The sequence below is a fragment of the Sciurus carolinensis genome, chromosome 13 (genome assembly GCF_902686445.1).
Source record: "Sciurus carolinensis chromosome 13, mSciCar1.2, whole genome shotgun sequence".
NCBI classification, from domain to species: Eukaryota; Metazoa; Chordata; class Mammalia; order Rodentia; family Sciuridae; genus Sciurus; species Sciurus carolinensis.
Genome location: NC_062225.1, coordinates 92893648 through 92921506, shown reverse-complemented (window position 1 = coordinate 92921506; position 27859 = coordinate 92893648). Strand labels below are relative to the sequence as shown.

Here is a 27859-nt window from a genome sequence, read left to right as displayed (position 1 = left end):
GCCCTCGGGTGGTTTCCTCCCCACCAGCAGAGGCACAGGAGCCAGCGGGCATGGCCAGGCAACACTGCATGGCAAACACAGGGAACCCACTCAAGTAGACGTCGACCCTGGAGGCCACTCCTGGCCCTGGTCTCCTGGGGGCTGGCCAACGCCTCACTCTGGCCTCCCTGTTCGGCCAGTCACACCTGGACAGGATTTGCTGCTCAGGTGTGGCCTGTGCGCAGCAAGAAGTACAGAGGAAGTCGTGTCAGCAGTGAAGTCTCCCACCCGGAAGGAGGAATGCACACTTACTCCCCACACGCTGGCCAAGTCAGCCTTCGCCCAACCCAACCACCAAGGACACTGAGAGGCAGGGGGTCAGACGCCAGCAAGCAAAGCTAAGTAAAAACAGTGGCAAGCCTGGGGGTGCCTGGGCAGCAGTGCAGGGGCCCAGGGTCATGGTGACCCCTAAGCTGCTGGCAGATGCTGCAGGTGGACTTGGGGTCAGAGAACACACAAGAGGAGGCACGAAACCCCAACCAGTGTACAGACCATAGACAGTGGTGCTCTCAGGAAAAAGGAAAGCGGAACTGGTTCCTACCCAGTTTCTACCACAGGACCACATCTCACACTCCAGTCCACTCCTCTCTCCCAAGAGATGGACACTGTGGTCACTCTGTGGAAGAGAAAACTAGGCCCACTTCTCAGGACACAGGGCCACCAAAATGGAACCAGATTTGAGCTCAGGTCTGTCTGTCAGTCCCCTCTCATCACTCTGCCTACCTGTCTATGGCAGAGAAGAGCACACAGTCAGGAACGGGAGTCTTCCGGTGGCCGGTCAGAAAAAGAAACATGGGGGAAAGCCAGGGCTCTGTGGGGATCCCACGGGAGAATGCCTCGAGACTGCAAGTCTCCCCAAGAAATCAGCCCAAAAGAAAGAGGTCAGATGAGAACAAAAGACATGTACACATGGAATTCAGCACAGTGCTGTTCATAAGAGAAAAATACTAAAGCGAATGTTCACCCAGGGAGGACTGGCTACAGTGCAGGAACACTCCACGCCACACGCATGCCTTGGGAAGCGGGTCTCGCCCTTCCACCTTGGAACAAGCCAGTGAGTCTGTGGCCTGTGTTGCGCAGCATCGCGTTGTCCCCACACATGCTAGAGCCTCCGCCACAGAGAAGGGCTGGTGACCCAGGGAAGGTGGGGCAGTCACACCTGGGTGGCAATTCCCTCTGGAATCTGCATCAGCCCAGGCCCCCAGCACAAGACAACAGCTGCCTGATTGCTGACCCTCAGACCCACGAGAGGATCACAGAAGGTTGTTCTACTAAAACAAAAGTCAACCTCGCCTGCAAGTCGATTTGAAAACTGTAAAGCAATTTTCAACTCTGCTCTCATGCACACCTGGGTATGGGGTACACGCATACACTGCTCATTCGAAGTGTGTCTCCACGAACTGGCTTCCATTCATCCCCAGGTATCGAAGACTGGACTTCGGAAAGCCCAGGGCAGGGCACAGTAGAGGGAAGACACAGAACATCCCAGGAAGGCTGTCTGGCCAGGCACAGGTGGGCAATGAGGAAAGATGGAGGAGTAAGGCACCCCATGTCTGTCCAGTGGGCACCAGAGTATGCAGCTCGCAGCCTGCATCCACTGAGGGCACCTGTCTTCACCTCAGAAATGACAGGGCCACTCCTGAGCATCTGTAAGAAGCAGTTGTACTCTGGGGTCAAGGTGTCTCGGAGTCAGTGTGCCCTACAGCAGCCACGCCGTGACTGGCAGACACTGGCACACACAAAGTGGTTACGAGGCACCCAGTCTGTCCTCCCGGGAGCCCCACAGGGCAGGGCCAGCAATCTCATCCACACACAGGAACCCAGAGCACCAGGGCCAAAGTGGCTGTCCAAGGGCACCCAACAATGAGGAGCAGCTCGAGACCAAACAGACTCCAGAGCCGAGGCCGCTCCCCACAGGCTCTCCCTCCTACGGACTGGGCTGCGGCAGTGCAGAGGGCCTGCATGAGAGGCTGCAGAGCGAGAAGGCACGGCTACTCCACCAGGCCACCAGAGGCACACTGCACGAGGGAGGGCTCAGCCACCCGTGCTTTCCTAGGAGGAAAACAAAGAGGTCCCTCCCCCAGGGACTGGAGGACCATCCTTCCCTCCCGAGACTCTGCTGAACCCCTCAGCCCTCCCTCAGGCTCCCCTTCATCATCTGCATCCTCAGGACTCCAGGAGAGACCCCAGCATGCAGGGCATGTGGTGGTACAGGAGCTCATGCTGTGGCTCTCCACTGTATGGTCCCTCTTCTCCCGGCCAGCCTGCCTCATGTGGATCAGAGACTGACTGGAGGTGCATCCCGAAAGAGAGGCAGGCACCGACGGTGGCAGCAGCAGCAGGAGAGGCACCGCCCATGACCTTGGAAGACTGCTTGCATTTCTGTCAGCTCCTCACTGGAAGAGGCAGCGAGCTGTTTCCAAACATGGCTACCCTGCTACCCAGCTGCAGCAGTCCTCTGGAACACAGATCACTGCCCCACCCCGAGGCGCGGCACGGTGTAAACACCTGAAGGGCATCTGAGAAGACCCTTGAGCAGCCTGGGAAATCGTCATTAAAACCATTGAGTCCTTGGAAAGTTACCGCAGGGTAGCCAGACAATGGGAAAGAAACCGTGCTGCCGCTGAGAAGAGGTCTTCCAGCATCCAGTCTGCTTCTCTGACTGGTGGCATCAGGCACAGACTGTTACTAAGGATGCAGGAGTGCAGACAGGAAGAAGCATTCCAATGACAAAGCTAGGCTTACTGTGGTCCTTGAACGATGCAGAGTGAATCTGTTGCTAGGCAACAGCTTGGCTCCCCTTGCAGGTGCCTCAGGTACCTGCTCTGTGAAGCATGAGCCCATGTCAGAGGGTGGCACCACCTGACTTGAGTCCAGATGTACAGATCCCAGGGGACAGATGACCTTTCACTGTCTCAGAGAAAAGCTTCCCCTCAAAGTACAGCCAGACTGTAGCAAGGGGAGGGCACAGATTAGCTTCAGGGTGCTGACCTCTGAAAACGGGTGCTTCTTACTCAAAAGCCAACGTGCGCGCGTGTGCACTGACACACAGTGTGGGTGTGGGGGGGGGGTCTTTTTAAATGAGATGCAGCCGGTTGGTCAGCCAGGAACACAGCCCAGCGTGTGCTGGCATCCAGTCCTGCAGCACAGCTCCTTCCCAGTGGCCGCCGCACGCCTCTCGAGGGCACAGCTGGGGGTACACCCACACTGCCCTCAGCACTGATGCTCCTTCCAAGGGCCTTTACACCCTCACCTCCTCTGATTAGAACGCAGCCCTTGCACCAGCGGCTCTGCTCACCGCCCAGTTTTCTAGAGTTTTCACTGCCACTGTGCACTCTCCCGGCAACAGGACAGCTCTGCGACCACATTCCCCCTGGCTCCAGGGAGGAAAAGGGAGGGGCAAGCTCCCTTTTCATAGTAATTGGAAATCTCTCTGCTGCTCTCCTCCCTGACCTCTCAGGACCCAGTCTCTCTCTTTCTCGATCATTCTGCTGTCCTCTCTGCTGTCTGGTGAACTATAGTTGTAGAACAAAGGCGGTCAAGCTAGGAGTGTCCCTTCAGAGGCCTGGAGCATGTCACTGCACCTTCAGCACCTCTCCAACAGGAGCCTGCGAAGCCAGGTGCCCGGCCTACCCCAGCCCTCACCTCACTACACTCTGGGCCCCATGGGACCCAGACGCCCTATGCCTGCTTCTGCTCTGCTCAAGGGTCTCTGGTCTCCCACTTCTGGGCCACCTCGTTTTTTCCCAGCCTTGTAAACTGGTCAACACTGGCACCCAGGTCTGACCCATGATCCCTTCTCTCTGTGCACGAAAACCCCAAGGCAAGTCCCACAGCTTTGAGTTCCACAGAGCTGCCAACGAGGCCACTCTGCGTCTCTGGCACTCACCCCAGCACCTCCTCAGGGGCCGCCAACTTGACCAGATTTGCAGTGCATGAGCCACACTCACTGTGTCCTCCTTGGGCCTCACAACTGCTCACCAGCTGACAAGGTCTCGGCCTCCCCCTGGTCCCTGACTTCTCCCTGCAGGGATCTGAACATACCTGGACTGTACACTTTCATGCTGCCACCATGGCTGCCGCCTGCTTCAAGCTGGCCTTGTTGCTCAGAGGATGCCAGACGTCTTCCAAGGTCCTTCCTGCTCTGCCCCACTGGGTCAGTGCCCCCTCGCCTGGCTATTTTCTCTCTTCCCTGCCCTGCACAACACAGGGCACACTTCACCAGACGCAGGGTGTGGGCCAGGCTTGCACACGCTGCTGCATGCCCGGTCAAGCAAGGGCTGATCTTCCTCACCAGAATACAGCCCTCCCCTGGTTCAAGGCCACACCCAGGTCTGCACAATATGACATGCTGCACAAAGTACACAGATGGATTGCAAGAGATGCAAAATACCTTTTAAGAGACACAGAGGAACAAACTGGTGCCCCTTCACAAAGATACTGCCATACCACTGAAACGTGGTGGAATGGCGGAGTTGGAGCCAGGCAGTGGGATGTTCCTAGGAATGCAACTCATTCCAGAAAGAAGTCTGTATCCCTAAGACTTGGCAACAGCAGCGGGTGGCCCGCAGGCCTTTAGGGATTATCCCTAGGGGTCACTGGGTCCAACCCAGTCATTCAACAGCTCTGGCTGTTAGAGCATTTCACTAAATTCAAGTATGTCACAGCTCTCCAAGGAGGGACAGGGATGGAGAGGTGGGCACTCTGCCTCCTACCTGAAGGACAGGTGTAATGGTTAATTTGAATTGTCAACTTGATTGGATGATTAGGAGGCTTCTGGGAGTGTCCATGAGGGCGTGTCTAGGAGCGACTGGCATGTGGGATGGTGAACTGAAGTGGAGCCCCTCCCTCAGCCTAGGCACCACCACCCAACAGGATGGATAAAAGCTGGAAGAACAAGGAAGCAGATGCAGATGCGAGCTCGGCTCTTCAATCATCTGATATAGGACTCACTTCACTCTTCCAAAGTGGACTTTGTCAGTGATTCTCCAGGTAGTTTCCAGAAGCCTTGGTCTCAGACTAGGGTAGCACTGTTGATCCTTCTTGTTCTGAGGCTTCTGTTTCTTGGACTGAGCAGCTGTTGGTTCTTCCAGCTCTCTAGCTGCTAATGGCCATTGTGAACTATCCAGCTTCTGTCATGTGAGCCAATCTAATAAGTCCCCTTTATAATCATGCTTCTTATGGAGAAGTATGTTCTCTCTTCCTCTAGAGAATCCTGACTGATACAACAGGTGAGGCTGACCTCATGGAGGGACTAATAAGCAATGTACTGTGACAGGGAAGAGCCCAGGGACAGGTCACTCCCTGATCGAGCAGCACTGGCCATCAGGTTGCCTGTGGAAGCAGTAAACTAGTGCTCTTGTCTCAACCTACCTCATCTCCCAGAGCTGCAAGCCAGGCAGAGGCCGGGAGAGGCTGCTGGTGCTCCAGAGTCAAACCTCAGTTTGCTAAACAGAAAGTGCTACAGGTATAAATTGGACTTCTGCTTCTGGTCCTAAGAGACCCTCTACCTGCACCAGTGATGAGGACATGTGTAGACACGAAGGCCAGGGTCCACCTAAGGAGCACAGCTCAGATACAGACTGCCAGCACCCTCTGTGGTGGGGACACCAGGGGACAGGGTAAGCCCTTGCAGTACAGTTGTGGTCACACCCAGTATCACTACACAGGCACTTAGAGGTCAATAACTCAATATTTTTTATAATCAGGACTCACAGCAACGCAAAATGGGAGGCCGTCTTATGTGTACAGTACGTGGCTCATCACACCTGAGTCCTTCCCCACGTCAAGGGGCCCTGGTGCTGAACATGACAACACATGCCCGCGCCTCAGCAGGCATCTAGGACAGAGGACTACCTGCAGCTCAAATTTTACTAGAGGAAATCAGATGTCATATTATCTACAATGGTTTTATGTAAATACAATGCATCCTAAAACTATGTTTTTAAAAATAAGCAGAACTCAATTCTGCATTCATTCCTCTCAAGCAGACAACATATTCAGGATGTTATCAGCTGTCACAACGGTGAACTCAGATCAGGGACTGCCCAGGTCTTTTTCATACATTCTCTCTCACACTGTGAACAACAGGTCTGCAGATCATCTTTGATAGCAGAGTATCATCATTTCATAGAGTAAAACCAAAATTCTTAAGTATTAGCCACACTGCCATCTCCCTTATCTTCCTGGAGAGACACCACTGGATGTCACGGGAGGTCAGGATCCGGCCACTCCCTGCACTGCCCACCAGGGCTCTGGCTGCCACAGTGGCTTCTCTGTCCTGCTGCCCCCGCCCACTGAAGGATGTCTTAGACCCAGAGTCGTCATTTCTTACTGCCTGCTAAAAGCACCCGGGAAGGTTTAACCCACCAACGCTCAGGGCCCAGTCAGGGAACATTCTGGGAAGGTTCGCAGGGAATTTCTAAGGTCCTTGGGTGACTGATGTGCGTGCAGCGGAGCACCAGCAGTCCACCAGGTGCTAACCTTCAAGTCCACCTGCTGAACGCCTGTCATCTGCCAGCTCGCTTCACAGAAAGGTCTCGTGCTTTCTGGCTCTCTGCTCCTGTGTGGGCCACACCGCTGCGGACAGCAGCCAGGCCTTCACCACACGTGCTTCACAGCAGAGCCAGGCAGGCCCTGTCGCTCTCTCCTATGCACGGCAATTGTGAGCCGCAGAGCACCTAGGAGACGTCCCCAGGCCACCCAAACACATCAGCGCTGGCATCCAGACCCAGGCACCCGACTCCAGCGCCCGTGCTTCTCCAGTTCACAAGCCTGAGAAGCCCTCAGCCGCACAGCAGCCTTCACCAAGTGGAGGCCGGTTGCACCAGCAAGAGCATGGCCTTGGGTCTGCTAGTGGGTTCTCCTCCTGCTGGAAACACCACAGCGTGAGACAAGGGAAAAGTCCTGCCAAAGACAGGAAACGAGCCTCCCTGGCAGGACCTAGAAAACGCTGTTCAACAGGAAGACACTCTTCCACAGACACAGGACAAGCCAGTGCACACAGCGCTGCAGACCCTGCCCGCAGAGGCACAGGCTTCTGGGCCGACCAGAGCCACCAGTGTCCCTGGCGAGACCTCCCTGGCCCTCTGCTTCCCTTCATTCCCTCAGAGGTTATCACACCGCACAGTTGCAGACGAGGGCAGAGGAGCCATGGTCTGCTGGGGGCCTGTGGCCTAACTCATGACGTCCCAGCACGTCCAGCCACCCGCCTGTGTGCCTCACATGCTCTAACAGGACCCCCGGTGGTCCAGTGGGTTGGTTAAGGACACGAAAGGCTCAGAAGGCGCAGGCGAAGGGCAGGCTGAATGTCGCGTAGCTGGACTGTGTTGGGTGGCAAGGGCCCTGGCTAGGCTAGAAAAGCCACCTGTGTTCACCTCGCGGCAAGGCTGGAGCCCACAGTGGGCCACTGGCCCCAGCAGGGTCCTGACATCAGAGGACAGTTTAGCCCACAAGAAGCAACACAGAAAGCTTGCTTCAGAGCCGACCCCAAGCCACGGTGGACCCGTGCGACAACCACCTCCACCCGCTCCCGAGGAACTCAGCCTGGCGGGCAGGAAGCGAGGGCGCTCAGTGTGCTCAAGGAAAGACCAGCCGCAGGGTCGAAGGCAGCTCTTGTGGTTTTCAGGGAAAGATCAGTTCTCTGCAGCTGGATCCCAGCAAGTGACTTTGTCCTTCGCTGCACCACTTAAGTCTCGGGGCCACACAGACTACTCAGTCAGAAAGACGCTTCCTCCATGAATTCAGCTAAACAGAAGAGCCGCCACTGAACAACACAAGACTCCAGACAACTGGAAGAATCATCGACCCTAGTAATTCTTTGATAATACCCAAGACATGATGTTTTCACTCTTACAATTTTTAAACGAACAAAAACTAAATACAACATTGAAGAGATATTTTAAAGGTGTAAGTGCTGATGAATCCCCCCACGGTGATGCTTCTCATCCCACAGGAGGGGCGCTATCACACGCACGGCTCCCAGGAGGCCTGGCTTTGGCCTGTGCCCTGGAACTGACCTGCACACACACTGTGCCTCCGCTGGATCTGTCCTCTACACGCAGCGTCCGATCCAACCTGCGAACCTGGGCTCTGCCCTTTCTTCTGGAAAGCTGGCTAGGACCACGCCTCTCAGTCTCCCACCCTGGCTCCAGGGGGTTCCAGTACAGGAGCTGACCTTGATCTACACACGCTGGAGGCCACAGGCTTCCCCAGGCACCTTGGTCTCTGTGAGGAAAGTCCTCGGCTGGTCCTGACTCCTGGGTAGCAGGGATTCAGTGGGTCCTCACTGGGCTTCCTGGCCCCACGTCTGGGAGGTGTGGCCCCTGGTGGGAGCTCAGCGTACACCTGGACCTAAAAGAAGCCCTGCGGGAGGCACGGTGAAGAAAGCAGCTCTGGAACTTGAATTTGGCTGAAGGGGCAGGGGAAGGGGGAGACTGGGGGGAAGGTGAGGCAGCAGCGGACCCAGGCAGGCGAGAGTAAACGCTGGGCCCTTGACCGCTGGGGGGCATCAGCTCATCCAGCCGCACCCTCCTCATCTACCAGGGAAGACACCTCTGCTCTGTCACACACTGTGAGGTAAGATGTTAAAACACGGTGCTCGGGAAACAGCAGGTGTTCAATCAACAGCAGTCACCACGCCCCAACAGTGAGGGTGAAATCCCTTCTGCATCTAAGGACCTACGATTCTGCAATGAGGTGGGTCTGGGGAGGTGCGATGTAGGGTTACCAGGGCCAACCTCCCACCTAGCCTGGTGCACAAAGAAGTAGCAGGCTCTTGCTTGTCCAAGGGGCCAGAGAGGAAATATTTTTCGCTTTCTAGGCCACACAGTCTCCATTACAGCTACTCAACTCTCATTGTGGAACGAAAGCAGCCAGTCAGTATGCAAAGGAGAGTGTGTGCCAATAAACCTTTATTCACAACAACAGGAGGTGGGCCAAGGTTAGCCCATGGGTGCAGGCTGGTGAGCCCAGTCCAACACCACGCCATGCGCGGTTCTGTTTTCCAGGCAGCCGCAGGCCACCCTTCATTGCTGCACTCAGCTATGCCTGTCCGGAGCCCACCAGGGGGTCGGCGGTGTGGAATCGTGACTCTAGGTCTCTGTGCCATCGCTGCGCTTCCCGTCCCCCTTCACAGACACCTGCGAGCACAGAGAAGCCATCCTTCCACCACAGGGGCTCTACTCTCGGCCAGCTCATATGCTGGGGTTCCTGGAAAACCAGACTCTGAGGCTTTAAAAGAAAGGTTTGAAAACCAATGGTCTACACTGCATCTTACCTCTCTTTCAACGGCTGAGTGTGTGGGATCGAATCCCAACTCTTGCTACTATCAGACTACATCTGCTGCTTGCCCTGGGTCTAGCAGATCACTGTGTCCTGCGAGAGGACAAAATTAATCTGCAAGAACGTGCATCTCTCAAGGGCTCCTAATGTACCCAGTGTCCTACTATCTTAACGGGAATTGTAAACTGGTTCTGTAATAAGGAAAGTCCCCCTGACTGGATATCCTGGGGCCATAACAAACTCCGGTGTCCTCTCCCCACAAAGGTTTGTGCAGTTCCTGACCTGCTACCTCAAGAAGCACACCACAGGCTCAGAAACTCTCCGTACCATGACGCGACACGGCAGAGGCTATCCTCCAGGATACTTGGGCTCCGTCCCGGAGGGTGAAAGAACCCCCACTCCATCCAACCAGGATTACGCAGTCATCTAGCATGGCTCAGTTCCTCGTTTCCACTTGGTCTGTTGAGCAGCGTGCTCTCCCCACAGGACGTGTGTTTCCATGGCACCTCGATGGGGTGAGTGAAGACCTCAGAGAATTTCAGCTTCCTGCTCTCCTTCAAGTTGGGCCTCAGCATCTGCACACGCCACTGTCACTCTACACTCACGGTGTCCTCACACTCCTGCACGGGGCTCAAAAGCCAGGCCCAGACATCAGCTGCCTCTCTGGAGCCCATGCTTCTCAAACAGACCCCTATATGTTGGTTTTTAACCACTTCCCACAGATGAAGGTCCCCTGAACTTCCATGCTCAACACCCTATTGAGGACCTTTCTTGCCAGTGTCATTTCTATGAAAAGAGAGTCCAGAAGCAGCAAAAGCAAGAAGCCACACATGGTCCACTTCTTCCAGGCAGAAAGTCCTGTCATACAAACACCTGATGGCCCCACTGTGCCCGGAAAGCAGCAGCCACCAGGCACTTTCCTGAGAAAGGGGCACGTGGCAGGTCACGGCAGCAAGCGGGCAGGGCCTGCAGACCCGGACACACTTTCTTTGACGTATTCTTCATTGGGAGGAATCCTGTTCCTTGAGGTGTGCTCCAGTTTTTAAAACGGTATGACATCTAGAGTCCAGCCTGATTGAGTGAGTGGGGCAGAACTGTCAGGAGTCAAGACTGCTGGATAAAATCAGGAGAAACGTTTTCGTAGATGGATGAAGCTGACAGTTCACACTGCCGTGGAAAGGGCAGTCTCCTGGGACAAGCAGGGGTGCCAGCTCCACCGTCTGCTAAGAGAACACAGCACGCCTTCTACACCAGCTCCCTGCTGGGACTAGTGACTCAGTTCCAGGTGAGACCTGGCGGAGGGTGACACACGCACCCGTCCCGGTACCCCTCACCTCCACCAGCATGGAGGTGGGTCAGCTGGACTCAGAGGAGGACTGGCCTTGCCCATGTGCCAGCCAAGGGACTGCCATGTGAACGCTGGGGACTCTTCTAACCCCAGCTGCTACCTGGGACAACACCCTTCCTCCTCCCAGCTGGGCAGACTAAGAACTGACTCACCAGTAATGACCCTGGTCCTCACAATGGCAGCTGTGTTATCACCTGGCTAAAATTCAACCCTCTTACTTTCAATTCCAAGACTCGCTAAATGTAAGACAGCAGGATAAAGAAAAGTGACAGTGTCCAAGGTGGTTAGTAATCTGGAATAACTCTGGGTATCTGAATCCACCATTCACACTATCTCAGGCTTTAGATGCAACAGATGTTTCCCTTAGGAACACAGGAAAATTTGGAAACTTGCATCTGAGCTTCTCATTTCTAAACAAGGGTAAAGAGGCCAAAGGTGGGGCCAATTAGGACTTGACAAGACCACCAAGAAACCTCGGAGGAAGAGAGGCTGCCAGCTGCAATCCTAGGACCTTTAAATAGGACTCCTGAACCTACCCAGGCTGTAGCAGAAGCTCCAGAGTGGAAATGAAGTCAGTAAGCCAGTGTACAGAATTCTGCCCTAGAGATTCAGGGGATTCCAGACCAGCCGTTTGAAACCCCTTCCCTGCACTCCACCAGCTCTAGTGTGACGAGGGTGCTGTACGGAGGACTTCAGGAAGAGGAAGCACCAGGGGCCTGGGCCTGGGCAGGGAGCCCTGCCTGACTGCCTGCCACTGCTGGAGAAGCACGGCACAGCCACGTCGTCAGACGGAAAGCGGAGTTCAGAAGTGCAGGGCAAAGTGAACGCTACAATTTGGGAATTTTCTCCTTGGTTATTTCTGGAAGGATCTCTTTCCAAGTCACTCACAAAATAAGCTCTGAAAGCATGTGCCATACGTGGTGAACTGCAGGCTGCAGAGTCTAGGCAGTCGGAAGACAACGGCTCTTCCAAACTCCGGGCCCAGTCACCAGGCTCCCCACCAGCAGCTCTGGCCAGGCGACCCCTCATTCAGGAACCCTCCCTGGCACCCCACACAAGGCTCCAGCCCCCTTCCAGAGATCAAGAGCATCCAAGTAGGTGCCTCGGATGAAATCTGGCCTACTGATCTAGTGAAATTCTTGGCCTACGGATTCAAAAGGTTAAGCAAATTCCTGATAGGATAACTCAGGGACGTCCATTCCATGACGCCCAATAATTAGACTTTTGAAAACGTAAGACAATGGTTAAGTAGTGGCAGAGCTCCAGGACCACGGCTGAAATGACATCAGATTTCTCAGCCTAAAGCACAGAGCCCCAAAGGAGCAGCACATGGTTTCCAAACGCTGATGGAAGATGAACAGAAACAGTAATGGAATGGCACTTGAGCCCCAGCAAGTCAGCAGTTTAGATGCAAATCATCTACATACCCCTGTCGGAAGACAGAGGTCAGGAAAGTGAAGTCACAGACACATGCACCCTGACTATGTGCTCTCTACAAAAACCCTCACCCCCAAACTCCAGCATGTCCTGCAAGGAGGTGGGGCTCCAAAGGGCCGGTGCCTCCAGAACAACTGGCTGCACTGGCACTTAGGTGCAGACGCCACTGAACGGAATGCAGGCAGTGCCCATCCCTCTTCTGTCCCCACAAGGTCTCTGCTGCGCACGCGCACAGGCGAGTCATGCAGGAAGCGGCAGGAGCAAGGCCAGGGGGGATCTGGGGAGGTGCTCGCCCACGGCAGCACGTCTCTAGAGGTCAGCAAACTGCCCTGCCATCCCCCAATGTTCTGTCATTAATGCAGCTCCTCTGGGGACAGCAGACATGGTCACTGCCCTGGCCAAGTCCCAGTACCCAGGCACATATGTGCCAACCAGTAGCCTCTGGCCTTCTGTGGGAACAAGGAGCACACGCCTGGTGCAATGCCAGCTCACAGCAGCGTCCCCAGTGGTCACCAAAGGCTGCTGCCAGCAAGCTGGTATTTGTGATGCCTTCTCCTTTGGAACCTGGAGACCATAGGTTTCCAAAGAGCAGGAAGCAGACGCTGAGGGTCTGCCAAATTCCTCCTTCCTAATGTTTGGGTAGAAAGAGCAGAAATACCAGCAAGTCCTTGAAGGCCTCTGAGAGTCTTGATTTAAAAAGAGAAATTAGCCTGAACGTCACAGTAAGACTGTATACTTACGTACATAACACATAAAATCCGCAGGGCTCAGCTGCATTGTGTAGGACATGTCTCACAGGTATATGAGTATTTTAAGATTATTTTTATTTATTAAAGTGGTACAAGGATACATTTTTTTAAGATTCTTTCCCCAGAAGCATTTTTTTCAAATAAATAAATCAACCTAGATTTCCATACATTAGGGGAAATAATCTCTAGGAAATAGACTTGATTCTGATCCGTTAGCTAAAAGATCCTGAGAAAAAAAATTCTCTGAACCTCTGTTTTCTTGCCCATAAAATGGGGTATATGCAGATGTCTTCTCTCAGAAGATTGCCAGAAACACCACATCAAGAGAGCCTGAAGAGTGCCTGGAAAACTGTCATTTGCTGTTGACTTGTTTCTACGACATGTGAGTGTCTGTACCTTAAAATTTTAATATTTGATGGATCAGAGGGAAATCAGGATTTTGTTATCTTTGGTCTGGTTCTAAACACTATCAAATTAATCTGGCTTCCAAAAACACATGTAATGATTTAAAATAAACTAATTACTAACTTCGTGGTCTTTCAGCAAGTGTGCGCAGTACTCTGACTCCTTACATGAGTGGGTGCTGAACTTCACGTGGACCTTTACGGAAGGCAGAAGAGGGCGTGGGGATCTGAGAAACCGCCTCTCCCCAGCTCTTCCCTGGCCAGCTGGACCATGAACAGCCAAGGGTCCGTTCTAGATAGAGTAACAAGCAAGAGTCTGTGTAGACTCGCCTTTCAAAATCAGACAGAAAGTCATGCAGAGACCCCAGATTCCAAAGTTCTGCACAGAATCATCACTGCACATCAAAGTTACGCAGAGACCCTGGCGCGGCTCAGACATGGCACCGCGGCATCTTGATCCGCTGACTGCGGCAAAGCAACACCTTCAACCACCCTGGAGCCCAGAAGCGAACTCCTTTCATGTTAAACGGGATTTTCAGAAATTAATGATGAGCAATGGTGTTTGTGATTTGCTCTGTTTTGGCAGGAGGATACCAAGCACAAACACACGCCATGAAGTCAAGGACTGAGGCACGCAGGAGTCAAATTCGCTCAGTGGGAGCGATCTGACATTCTCTTACAACAGCTTCTTCCTCTTTCTTCCATTCACTTAATTCAATAAATGTTGAGACTTGACACAAGCAAGGAATTCACCTACTAACTCCTGTTTCACCAGCACCTTCCACAAAGAATGCAGGCCTGACATGGAATCTGTAGAGACGCAAGGTTGGAGTCCCACACAGTGCCAGTGCCATCCTCTGCCTCTGTGAGCCCTGCAGGGACGGAGACGGGGCTGAGAGGCAGCCACTGCATCTCAGTCCAGCGACACACACTCCAACGCACTGCCTAAACCCCCGACCTGTGGCTTCCACTCGCTGCCCCAAGATCACCCCTCTCACCGCCTTCCAGAACCTGAAGATGAGGCCCACGACTCCCCACACTTCATGTGGTGACCTGAGCCACTTCAGGCCTGTCTGCCTGTCTCTGGAGCCGACGGTGACATTTCTGCTGGGCTCTGAGTCACAACACGAGCAGGCCTGGCACCTGCCATCCTGCCAACACGCCTTTGATGAAGCCTAAGGGTACACCAGTGTTCAGAGATCATGGCACAGAACTGAATCTGCTGGGGGTGCCATGTGCTTGCCAAGGGGCTGAGGCTTCCGACAGTGGGACCTGACCATTGTCCCTGCGATGTCCTTTGGTGCAGTCCAACTCAGGGTCCCAAATGCCTGCCCACAATGCCATCCACCACGCACTGTTAGCTCATGTTTCAGCTCTGTGCTGAACATGGAGTGTGTTCTCCCACTTCCCAGGCAAATCGAATGTGTAACAGGAAAGACTCATCAGCCCTGGAGGCCGAGGGGCTGAACACCAAGCTGGCCCGGATACCGAGGCAGGCCCTGGCAAGAGGCAGGATGGCCTACTGTGCGCCTGCAAAACTGCTCCATCACCGAGCACAGAAGTGCCACAGAGTGCAGGCTTCTGTTGACAGGAACTGGTCGCCGGCAGCGCTGCTCCAGGGCCTGCGCGACGTGGAGGTGAGCGCCAGCACCATTTCACAAGGAAGGCGTGAAATACTGTCCAAATACTCAGAATACCCGATTCTGTAAACTTACTCGGCAGTCACGTGCTCACGGCGATCAGTCCACAACAGACCACGTGCAGGAGGGTGAGGATGTAGCTACGGGTCTCCATCTCCTAGCCACACCACAGCCATCAATCACACCGGTGCAGCACAAGGCCTGACTCACGTATGCAGTGATGACGGGGTCGGGAGGGCTGCTGCTTGGCCAGTCTGCAGAACCCAGGTCTCCTACAGCAGCCCAGGGCACAGGGCTCACGAGCAGAGCTGCCCCATTTAGCGCTCTTCTGCTTCCCATCAAGTGTCTTCATTGGAGTTTATGCTTCATAAGGAAGCTTTTTAATTGCTATTTTAGTTCTCAGTTTACTACAGATACAGAAATAACTTCCAGTGAAGGACCACAAAGCAGATGCAGGCTGATGGGCTAGGCTCTTCCACCCTGCCGGCCACCTAACTTGAGCCATGAGGCTCCTGATCATACCAATGTCTTGTCCTGCCCAAGAGGGTCCCAACAGCCAACAGCTCGGAAAGCCCCAGAACACAGACCACGACTTGAAAGGGTTGCTTCCAGTCAGAAACACAGAACACCGCAAGCTGTGGCCCCATGCGCTGCTCGAGCAGCTGGCTCAGGTAACATCAGCAGGCTGCCTCACAGCCGCTGTGAGGACCTCAGCAGGACAAGGCGCTCCTCAGACTTCCACAGGAGTAACGGATCAAAGGATGTCTGCTGTTATAGACAGAACTGTGCCCCAAAATTCATATGCTAAAGCCCTAACCCCAATGTGACCAAATGTGAAGACAAGACCTTAGGGGAAGTCCAATGAGGTCATAAGACTGAGATCCTGACTGGATCCTAATCAGAAAGAAACCTGAGGACCACAGAGAGGAAGGCCAAGGAGAGAGGACACAGGACAACCACCCTGCCAGACCTCGCTCTAGGAATTAAAGCCTCCAGAACCACCAGGAAAGGAACCTCTCCTGCCCCAGCCCCACCCGTGGCCTTCTGCTGTGGCAGCCCACCTCTGTGGGAAAGGTGAGCAGCACTCAGGCCAGGAGCTGCCTCAAGGCCACGCCTTCAATGCCTGGTCCTGGTCCTGCAAAGCCAGGCCCCTGAGCACCCTCGCCCTGCATCTCCAAGGGTACGTGACGAGAGGCGAGGGCCAGGGGAGAGAGCATGGTGCCAGGCTGTGGAAGGGCGTAGCATGACCCAAGTGCATTGTGGGAGGAAGCTGGCACGGTACTTCTTACAGACTCACTGGAAAAATTCATTCTGTCTCAGACCCCCAGTGGTCGGAGACCTGGAGGAAGGACCATGAACAAGGCACTCTGATAAACAGCAGAGCGCTAGCTGTGAGGCACTCTGGGTGCTGGGCCTTCTTTAACATCTTCACTAGAGGTCTAGATGGAGCAGTGAGCAGCACATGAATCAAATCCAGATGATGCTGAATTTGGGGGTGCTGCAGAAAGCCAAGGATGACGGAGAGATGATGCAATGAGATCTAAAAAGGCTGTACAAGAGCATCAGAAGCCACACAGGATTCAGACTCACACAAAGAAGCCAGCCCGAAGACTGCCCCTCGGCTCTGGAGCAATACCCCACTGCCATAGACGAGTCTGCATGAGGAGAGGAGAAGGCAGGTGTGCCTCGCCATCTGAATGCCTGTGGTTCATGTCCTCCCCTCCCACGGCCAAACTCCCACAAACTCAACAGTGCTCAGGTGCATCCCTGGCACTCAGAATTCGTGCCTGGCATTCAAAATACTCTGACACGTGGTGGACCCCAACCCAAACTTGCAGTTCAAACTCAGGAGACCACCTGCACACATGAACACGTTCAAATTCACCAGCAATGGGTCCACTCAGCATGTGAAGACACGCAAAGACTGCCATGGGCCTCTGAACTCAAAAGGAATCCATCAGAGGACTCTGTTATAAACAACCAAGACAAAAACAAATTAGGACTCTATGTGTTCAAGCAACAAAATACCTGGATCTCTAAGTTTTAATTATATTTCTAAGGAGATGAAGGAGACATGTTTAAGATCTTTGATTTCATGGCCTCTAAACTCCAGTATTTGAACAATATTACAAATATCACACAACTACATATCCATCTGTTATGATCTGCATATAAAATGTCCCTGAAAAACTCATGTGTGAGACAATGCAAGAAGGTTCAGAGGAGAAATGATTGAGTTGTGAGTCTTAACCTAATCAGTGGATTAATCCCTGATGGGATTAACTGAGTGGTGACTGGAGGCAGAAGGGGGTGTCATGGAGGAATGGGCTAATTGGGGGCGTGGTTATGGGGTATATATTTGTATCTGGCAAGTGGAGTCTCTCTCTATGCTTCCTGATCTCATGTGAGTTGCTCCCCTCTGCCACACGCTCCACTAGATGTCCAGCCTCACCTCCTAAGGAATGGAGCTGGACTTCTATGGACTAAGACCTCTGTAACTGTGAGCCCTCAAATAAACTCTTCCTCCTCTGCAGTTGTGCTGGTCACATCATTTAGTCACAGCAATGAAAAAGCTGACTAAAACACCATCCTGCAAGACAAAACCCAACACAAAAAGGGAAAATTCAGAAGCAGCATCCTTGAAACCTAACACTGATTTGAGCCCTAATCCCAAACACCATAATCTGAAAGTTGAAATCTTTTTTCAATATATATTTTAGGGGGCGATCCAAGATGGCGGCCTAGAGGGAGACTGCACCCCCAGTCGCTCCAGAACCCAGGAGTTAAGAAGGGGAGGCATTGAGAGACTCGGACTGAAATAGAGCCACAGGTGAGTCTGCCCACTGGGTAAAGCTCGGCCCGGGTGGCAGGCCCAGATAGAGGTGGCTTATCGGAGCCGGGCAGGGCAGCTAGAGTCATCCACAGGCAGCCTTGCGCACTCCGGCGGTGGGCCCCGCCCACACAGCCAGCTTCTCCAGGTTTTCGGAACGGAACTGGCCCGCTAGTGAGAGCCTTTCTGACCAGAACAAGCTCCGAGTCCCGGAGCCAGTGCAGCGCAACGTACTCCGGCACACAAGCAGCTTCAGGGACCAGGATAGGGCAGCCAGAGACCTCCCCAAATAGCCTGGACCCCTGCGGTGGGAGGTGCCTTCCAAGGCTAGCTTCTCAGACCAGACCGCCCAGTGAGAGGTTTTCTACATAGAACCAGCCACAAGTCCCCGAACCAACGGAGAGCTTCAATCTGCAAGCAGCCTCTGGGATCAGGGCAGGGCAGCCAGAGACCTCTTCAGGCGGCTCTGCCCACTCCGGCTGCAGGCTCTCTTCACAGGGCGATCCAAGACGGCGGCCTAGAGGGAGACTGCACCCCCAGTGGCTCCAGAACCCAGGAGTTAAGAAGGGGAGGCATTGAGAGACTCGGACTGAAATAGAGCCACAGGTGAGTCTGCCTACTGGGTAAAGCTCGGCCCGGGTGGCAGGCCCAGATAGAGGTGGCTTATCGGAGCAGGGCAGGGCAGCTAAAGTCTTCCCAAGGTAGCCTTCCACACTCCGGCAGTGGGCTCCTCCCACACGGCCAGCTGCACGGTGCAGGCCCACAATGAGAGCATTTCCGCACAGAACCAGTTCCAAACCGTGGAACCAGTAGGGGGCTAGGTGCAGTTTTCTTCGAATGCGCTGCTTTATCAGATTCCTCCAAGACATCAGGCTACTGAAGGCTGGGAGGTGATACACTGGAAATCTACCGGGACACTATAAGCCAATAGCGGAAAACTGCAATATCTCAGGGTTCCATTGACAGCTGACCAATATGAGAAAACAAGGGAAGAAAATGTCCCAAACAAACCTAGATACTACATCAATAAAACCCAATGACAGCACAGCAGAAGAAATGTCAGAAAGGGAGTTCAGAATGTACGTAATTAAAACGATCAGGGAAGCTAATGAGGAGATGAAAGAGCAAATGCAGGCATTGAAGGAGGAGATGAAAGAGCAAATGCAGGCATTAAATGATCGCACCAATCAACAGTTAAAAGAGCAAATGCGGGAAGCAAGAGATCATTTCAATAAAGAGTTAGAGATACTGAAAAAAAAACAAACTGAAATACTTGAAATGAAGGAAACAATAAACCAAGTTAAAAACTCCATAGAAAGCATAACCAATAGGATAGAACACCTGGAAGACAGAACCTCAGACATTGAAGACAAATTATTTAATCTTGAAAGCAAAGTTGGCCAAACAGAAAAGATGGTAAGAAATCATGAACAGAATCTACAAGAATTATGGGATATCATGAAAAAGCCAAATTTAAGAATTATTGGGATTGAGGAAGGCTTAGAGAAACAAACCAAAGGAATGAACAATCTATTCAATGAAATAATAACAGAAAATTTCCCAAATCTGAAGAACGAAATGGAAAACCAAGTACAAGAGGCTTATAGAACTCCAAACATACAAAATTACAACAGACCCACACCAAGGCACATTATTATGAAAATACCTAACATACAAAATAAAGACAGAATTTTAAAGGCCGCGAGAGAAAAGAATCAAATTACATTCAGAGGGAAACCAATAAGAATATCAGCAGATTTTTCAATCCAGACCCTAAAAGCTAGAAGGGCCTGGAACAACATATACCAAGCCCTGAAAGAAAACGGATACCAACCAAGAATCTTATACCCAGCAAAACTTACCTTCAAATTTGACGATGAAATAAGATCCTTACATGATAAACAAAAGCTAAAGGAATTTACAAAAAGAAAGCCAGCATTACAGAACATTCTCAGCAAAATATTCCATGAGGAAGAGATGAAAAACAACGATGCAAATCAGCAACAGGAGGCGCTAGCCTAAAGGAATAACCAAATAAAGGAGAAACCAAATCATGTCAAAAACAAATATGAGTCAATTGACTGGGAATACAAATCATATCACAATAATAACCCTGAATGTCAATGGCCTGAATTCATCAATCAAAAGACACAGACTGGCAGATTGGATTAAAAAGAAAAATCCAACAATATGCTGCCTGCAAGAGATTCATCTCATAGAAAGAGACACCCATAGACTAAAGGTGAAAGGATGGGGAAAAACATACCATGCACACGGACACAGCAAAAAAGCTGGAGTATCCATCCTCATTTCAGATAATGTGGACTTCAAACCAAAACTAGTCAGAAGGGATAAAGAAGGACATTACATGCTGCTTAAGGGAAGCATAAATCAGCAAGACATAACAATCATAAATATCTATGCCCCGAACATTGGCTCATCCACGTACGTCAAACAAATCCTTCTCAATTCCAGAAATCAAATAGACCACAACACAATAATACTAGGCGATTTTAACACACCTCTCTCACCACTGGATAGATCGTCCAAACAAAAATTGAATAAAGAAACTATAGATCTCAACAACACAATCAACAATTTAGACTTAACGGACATATATAGAATATACCATCCAACAAAGAACGAATACACTTTCTTCTCAGCAGCACATGGATCCTTCTCTAAAATAGACCATATTTTATGCCACAAAGCTACTGTTAGCAAATACAAGAAGATAGAGATACTACCTTGTACTCTATCAGATCATAATGGATTGAAATTAGAAATAAATGACAGAATAAAAAACAGAAACTTCTCCAATACCTGGAGACTAAATAATACACTATTATATGATGAATGGATAACAGAAGACATCAGGAGGGAAATAAAAAAATTCTTAGAAGTAAACGAGAACAAAGACTCATCATATCAAAATCTCTGGGACACTATGAAAGCAGTACTTAGAGGAAGATTTATTTCATGGGGTGCATTCAAAAAAAGAAGTAGAAATCAACAAATAAACGACTTAACACTACAGCTCAAAGCGCTAGAAAAAGAAGAGCAGACCAATACCAAAAGTAGTAGAAGACAGGAAATAGTTAAAATCAGAGCCGAAATCAACGAAATCGAAACAAAAGAAACAATTGGAAAAATTAACAAAATAAATAGTTGGTTCTTTGAAAAAATAAATAAAATTGATAAACCCTTAGCCACACTAACAAAGAGAAAGAGGGAGAAAACTCAAATTACTAAAATTCGGAATGAACAAGGAAACATCACAACAGACACGAGTGAAATACAAAACATAATTAGAAGCTATTTCGAAAATCTATACTCCAACAAAACAGAAAACCTCGAAGACATCAACAAATTTCTAGAGACATATAAATTACCTAAACTGAACGAGGAGGACATACATAACTTAAATAAACCAATTTCAAGCAATGAAATAGAAGAGGTCATCAAAAGCCTACCAACAAAGAAAAGTCCAGGACCAGATGGGTTCTCAGCCGAGTTCTACAAAACCTTTAAAGAAGAGCTCATTCCAATACTCCTCAAACTATTCCATGAAATAGAAGAGAAGGGAACCCTCCCAAACTCGTTCTATGAAGCCAATATCACCCTGATACTGTTGTGCCCAAAGGCTTGAGACCCCACAAGGACCACCAGAGACCACGATCAATGCAAGCAGCAAAGAGTCATTTATTAGCGAGTTCGAACCCGGTCCTCTGCGTCCTTAATCAACGACGCTAGGAGAGAGGCCCCGAGCCCTCATCAGCCGGGTTTTTATAAGGAAAAGCAAGCAGTTTTACAGTGTTCTTCTAATTGGCTAACATTCGAACAGCTAAACCTCCCCTGGTTGGGTCCGGTCAATCTATTTGATTTTCATTGGGTCCGGCCAGAACTGGACGGTCCTAGAGGAAGAAGGGAGGAGGGAAGGGGTGAACTATTCAGGAGCTGAGTCGGGGCTAGGCCCTGCTCTCGTCCTTGACGGATAAGGTCTCCAGGCAACTGCACATTCCTCGGACAAATATCTCTTAACAACCTTGGTAAGCACAGGGGCCCAGCAGTCCTGTTTGTCCTTGAGACAGTTAGCAGCACAGATACCACCCTGCTCTCAACAATACCTAAACCAGACAGAGACACATCGAGGAAAGAAAATTTCAGACCAATATCCTTAATGAACATCGACGCAAAAATTCTCAACAAAATTTTAGCAAATCGCATACAAATATATATTAAAAAGATAGTGCACCACGATCAAGTGGGTTTTATCCCAGGGATGCAAGGTTGGTTCAACATTCGGAAATCAATAAATGTCATTCACCATATCAACAGACTTAAAGTTAAGAATCACATGATTATTTCAATAGATGCAGAAAAAGCATTCGATAAAATACAGCATCCCTTCATGCTCAAAACACTAGAAAAAGTTGGGGTAGTGGGAACATTCTTAAACATTATAAAGGCAATCTACGCTAAGCCCATGGCTAATATCATTCTAAATGGTGAAAAACTGAAAGCGTTCCCCCTAAAAACTGGAACAAGGCAGGGATGCCCTCTTTCACCGCTTCTATTCAACATCGTCCTTGAGACTCTAGCCAGAGCAATCAGACAAACCAAAGAAATTAAAGGGATACGAATAGGAAAAGAAGAACTCAAACTATCCCTGTTCGCTGATGACATGATTATATATTTAGAGGAACCTGGAAATTCCACCAGAAAACTTTTAGAACTCATAAGTGAATTCAGTAAAGTAGCAGGTTACAAGATCAATGCTCATAAATCCAATGCATTTTTATACATAAGTGATGAATCTTCAGAAAGAGAAATTAGGAAAACTACCCCATTCACAATAGCATCGAAAAAAATAAAATACTTGGGAATCAATCTAACAAAAGAGGTGAAAGACCTCTACAATGAGAACTACAGAACACTAAAGAAAGAAATTAAAGAAAACCTTAGAAGATGGAAAGATCTCCCATGTTCCTGGATAGGCAGAATTAATATCGTCAAAATGGCTATACTACCTAAAGTGCTATACAGATTCAATGCAATTCCAATTAAAATCCCAATGATGTACCTTGCAGAAATAGAGCAAGCAATTATGAAATTCATCTGGAAGAATAAAAAACCTAGAATAGCTAAAGCAATCCTCAGTAGCAAGAGCAAAGCAGGGGGTATTGCAATACCAGATCTTCAACTCTACTACAAAGCAATAGTAACAAAAATGGCATGGTATTGGTACCAAAATAGACAGGTAGATCAATGGTACAGAATAGAGGACATGGACACAAACCCAAATAAATACAATTTTCTCATACTAGACAAAGGTTCCAAAAATATGCAATGGAGAAAAGATAGCCTCTTCAACAAATGGTGCTGGGAAAACTGGAAAACCATATGCAATAGAATGAAATTAAACCCCTATCTCTCACCCTACACAAAACTCAACTCAAAATGGATCAAGGACCTCGGAATCAGACCAGAGACCCTGCATCTTATAGAAGAAAAAGTAGGTCCAAATCTTCAACTTGTTGGCTTAGGATCAGACTTCCTTAACAGGACTCCCATAGCACAAGAAATAAAAGCAAGAATCAACAACTGGGATAGATTCAAACTAAAAAGCTTTCTCTCAGCAAAGGAAACTATCAGAAATGTGAAGAGAGAGCCTACGGAGTGGGAGAATATCTTTGCCAACCATACCTCAGATAGAGCGCTAATTTCCAGAATCTATAAAGAACTCAAAAAACTCTACACGAAGAATACAAATAATCCAATCAACAAATGGGCTAAGGAAATGAACAGACACTTCACAGAAGAAGATGTACAAGTAATCAACAGATATATGAAGAAATGTTCAACATCCCTAGTAATAAGGGAAATGCAAATCAAAACTACCCTAAGATTTCATCTCACCCCAATTAGAATGGCGATTATCAAGAATACAAGCAACAATAGGTGTTGGCGAGGATGTGGTGAAAAAGGAACACTCATACATTGCTGGTGGGGTTGCAAATTAGTGCAGCCACTCTGGAAAGCAGTGTGGAGATTCCTCAGAAAGCTTGGAATGGAAACACCATTTGACCCAGCTATCCCACTCCTTGGCCTATACCCAAAGGACTTAAAATCAGCATACTACAGAGATACAGCCACATCAATGTTCATTGCTGCTCAATTCACCATAGCCAGATTGTGGAACCAACCTAGATGCCCTTCAGTTGATGAATGGATAAAGAAACTGTGGCATATTTATACAATGGAATATTACTCCGCAATGAAGAATGGTAAAATTATGGCATTTGTAGGCAAATGGACGAAATTGGAGAATATCATGCTAAGTGAGATAAGACAATCTCAAAAAACTAAAGGACGAATGATCTCGCTGATAAGCGGATGAGGACATATAATGGGGGTGGGAGGGGTTAGCATTAGGTTTAGGGTTAGGTTTAGGGTTAGGGATAAGGAGAGCGGTAAGAATGAAGGAAAGAAGGACTGTATAGAGGGAAAAGAGGGGTGGAAGGGGTGGGGGGGAAGGGAAAAAAAAATAAACATCATTGCCCTAAGTAAACGTATGATTACACAAATGGTATGCCTTGACTCTATGTACAAATAGAGAAACAACATGTATCCCATTTGTATACAATTAAAATATATATATATATATTTTAAATGTATATAAATGTATATGCATACATTGATACATATATACATTTATATATGTATAAGCGTGTGTGTGTATATATATATGTATATATATACACACACACACACACTTTTTTTTTTTAGTTGTTGATGGACCTTTATTTTCTTTATTTACATGTGGTGCTGAGAATCGAACACATGCTAGGCAAGCGCTCTAACACTGAGCCACAACCCCAGCTCAAAAGCTGAAATCTTGAAAGAGCAAAATCCCAAAAATACAATAGATAATTTTAAAAATGTTTTTACATATTTAAATGGAGATTTATTGTGTAAAGGCCACTTACAGACATCATTTTGCAAATGTAAGCCCTCGGGTGCATTAATGACAGTGGCACAAATGTAAGTTACGAGCAGACAAACCACATTCATAGAGAAACGGGTTTTTAAAAGGTGAATGAATGAACAAATGGCTGGTAATGGTGTCACAAAGCTTTGAAACTGTCGTCTGAAATGCCACGAGGGACAGCACAGCCTGTTGATGAGATCGAAAACAACAACGGGTCACCACCACGCACACCGTCCTCCAAGAGCCAAGACCTCGAGCAAGTCACGAGAGCACCCCTCCTCATCGGGGCTTCTATGCACTTGCACAGGCTTACAACGGTCAACACTACAATAATGCACTTTCTTGGGTCAAATTTGTAAAACAGGCATAGTCTTTATACGATTTTGTTTTGTTTTGTTTTTTGGTACTGTGGATTGAACTCAAGGGCACTCGACCCCTGAGACACATCCCCAGCCCTATTTTGCATTTTATTTAGAGACAGGGTCTCACTGAGTTGCTTAGCACCTCACTTTTACTGAGGCTGGCTTTGAACTCGTGATCCACCTGTCTCAGCCTCCCGAGCCACTGGGATGACGGGCGTGTACCACCACACCTGGCAAAGTCTTTATGCAATTTATACCTCCATAACTGGAAATGATGCAAACATGAGATATGTAGCACAGTGAATAGTAAAAAAAAAATATTAAAAAAAGCACTAACAAATTAATATGGTTAGGAAAAAATGAAAAGGAAACCTGACATGAGCAAGAGCACAGCAGGGCAGGCCAAGGGCACTTGGGAGAAGCGGGTCCTTGGGAGCTGCTCTCCTTCACCACCGCTAACTGACCCAAGTCCTGTACTCTCGGAGTCTGGCTCTCCCTGGGGCCTGTGCCAACGCAGCTTCTGCTCGGCAGACCGGGCTGCCCCGGCCCATGCACTTACACGGTCCCCTCTGAAACACCCTCCCAGACACACACAGGCCAGGCTCTGGATGTTTGCTCTGCCCAACGCGATTCGACCATCCCGCGGACCACCAAAAGTGCACCAGCCCTCCCCCGTCTTACAGTCTTTCTCAGTGAGAATCATGGGTGGGGCAGCTTTCAGGATCTTCACATTTCTGGACTGCCGTTTTGGGGACTTTAGATATTAGAAACTTTGCTCTTTGGGGAGTCAACTTTCTGGATTACAGTGTTCAGAACTGTAAATGGCTACCTTGTGCTACTGGAAGGCCACTCCAGCCATGCCCCCACTGGGGACAAGCACCAGGGAACAGAGGAGGGACTATAATTCACATGAAGTACCTACCCCAGTGCCTGGTGCATGAGCCCTGTGCCAGCCCTGTGCCAACACTGTGCCAGCCTGTCATCACATCCTGTTTCCTTGTGTGTGCAACCTGCCGGGGGCCTGCCCAACCAGGCACTAGCAGCAAGCTGCAGCCCGAACTCGAGTTCCCGGGCTTCCTCATCACGCGGCACACCTGCACCCTGGTCCAGCCAGCCACTCTGGGCTTCCTCCCACCAACCGACAACACTGCCTCCTTGGGGTTCAGGCCACAAAGCCCCACCTGTGGCAGCTCAGGCTCCTGCACTAAGGTACACGGGCACACCAACTGGACCTGGGTACAGAATTAATTTCTTTGCTAGGCTAAGATACATCTGTCGCTAACGATTAATTATAACAGGCAGCAACAAAATCATTTCTGAAGAGTAAAGCTTATCACTATTCAAACCCTAAAATAGCGTCATGAATTAAAATAGTAACTAGTTCCCCAAAATTGCAACCACCAGAACTTGGGTGGAAGGATACATTGTGTGGCTTTCACATCTCACCAAAGTGACCTCAATGAATTACTTCCATAAAATCCCAAAGATTTTTAAAAAGACTAACAAGGCCTTCTAACATTCACACAAAAAGATCCATCCAACTTCAGATCTGTCTGGGCTTCTGCCGCGAAGTCAAACCATCCTCAGCTGACAATCCGGTCAGTGCGCAACTGTTCCAAAGATGGGTCACTCAATCTGATGCTTGTCATTTTCAGAAAAAGGAAAGCAGACAGGATACGATCAGGCCTAATGATGATTCTGTCAAGGATGGACTGCAGACGTGATGCTGGTCCCTTAGGATCAGGAGGGAGCAGTCCCTAACACCTAGTGCCCATGAGCCATCAGAAGTCACACGCCACACACTGCTCACACGCATGTGCAGACGCTGGCGTAAATGCAGCCACTGCCCGACCGTCCCATGAGGTGCGGGGCAGAACACCCAGGAAGGGTAGGACACTGCTATGCTACTGGGTGTGCACTCTCTGTGCCAGACTGCCTCCTCATCACTTCAGAACAGGCGTCCGCCCTACCGTAAGACGCATCCCAGGGATGGTGTGGACGCACGATCTTCACAAGGTGACGGGCCACCAGTGACGCACCTCCAGGAGCGCGTGCGCACACCTGGCCCGATGCAGCTGGTGGTGTAAGCAAGCACACACCACAACGCCCACAGCGACACAGTTCTCAGAACGTGTTCCCACTAAGCTACACAAGGCTGTTTTTAAACTTAAAATGGAAAACGCAGTGTTTGATTTCGGAACATATCTCACTCGACACAGTGTGCAGATCAAGGCCAGGGCGGCAGTCAAGATGCTTGCAGACAGGGCTTCTGGCCAGCGACAAGAGACCCTTGGGACAGCGGGAGCCCGTGACCTGTGAGGAGGCCTTCGATGGTCCACAATGACGGCCCTGCACTGCTGAGCACCATTCCTTTCCCTTTTCCAGAGGTATTTTTTGGCCTGGGATCTTGAAAAAAGTTAACTCCCCTTCCCAGCTAAGTACCTGTAGCCTGAAACAAAGAACTCCAGCATTCGACCTCCGAATGTCTGCGCAGACAATGCGGAGAAACTCTAACCAGAGACACGAAGCCAGCGTGCCTCAGAAACACGCAACAGGAGCTGCAGGCAGCGAGCTCCTGGGCCGCGTGTTTAATCAGCATGCCCCTGACGGTGTCCCCAGGGATGCTCATGTTCTCCTGCCTGTCACACACTCCACTTTCAAAGCACTCTCAGTAGTTTCATCTCAGAATTCTGGTTTCACAAAGAAGAGCCTTCAGAGATCCTTTTCCTGGGAAAACCCACTTCTCTTGGCTTATTTTCACAAAGCAATCATTTAAA

The 27859-nt window shown here is 49.9% G+C and overlaps 1 protein-coding gene across 3 annotated transcripts in view; it reads right to left on the bottom strand.

Moving 5' to 3' along the window:
* Positions 1 to 27859, bottom strand: part of Eipr1 (EARP complex and GARP complex interacting protein 1) — a 115966-nt gene that overhangs the window by 55812 nt on the left and 32295 nt on the right. Inside the window, exon 1 of one of the 3 annotated variants that reach the window (XM_047522841.1) lies at positions 4084 to 4245. The exons of the other annotated variants lie outside the window; for them this stretch is intronic. Coding sequence (XP_047378797.1) covers positions 4084 to 4102 — 19 coding nt within the window. The 5' untranslated portion in view covers positions 4103 to 4245. Of the gene's footprint in view, positions 1 to 4083; positions 4246 to 27859 lie in introns of those variants that run through there. 3 annotated transcript variants of the gene reach the window in all.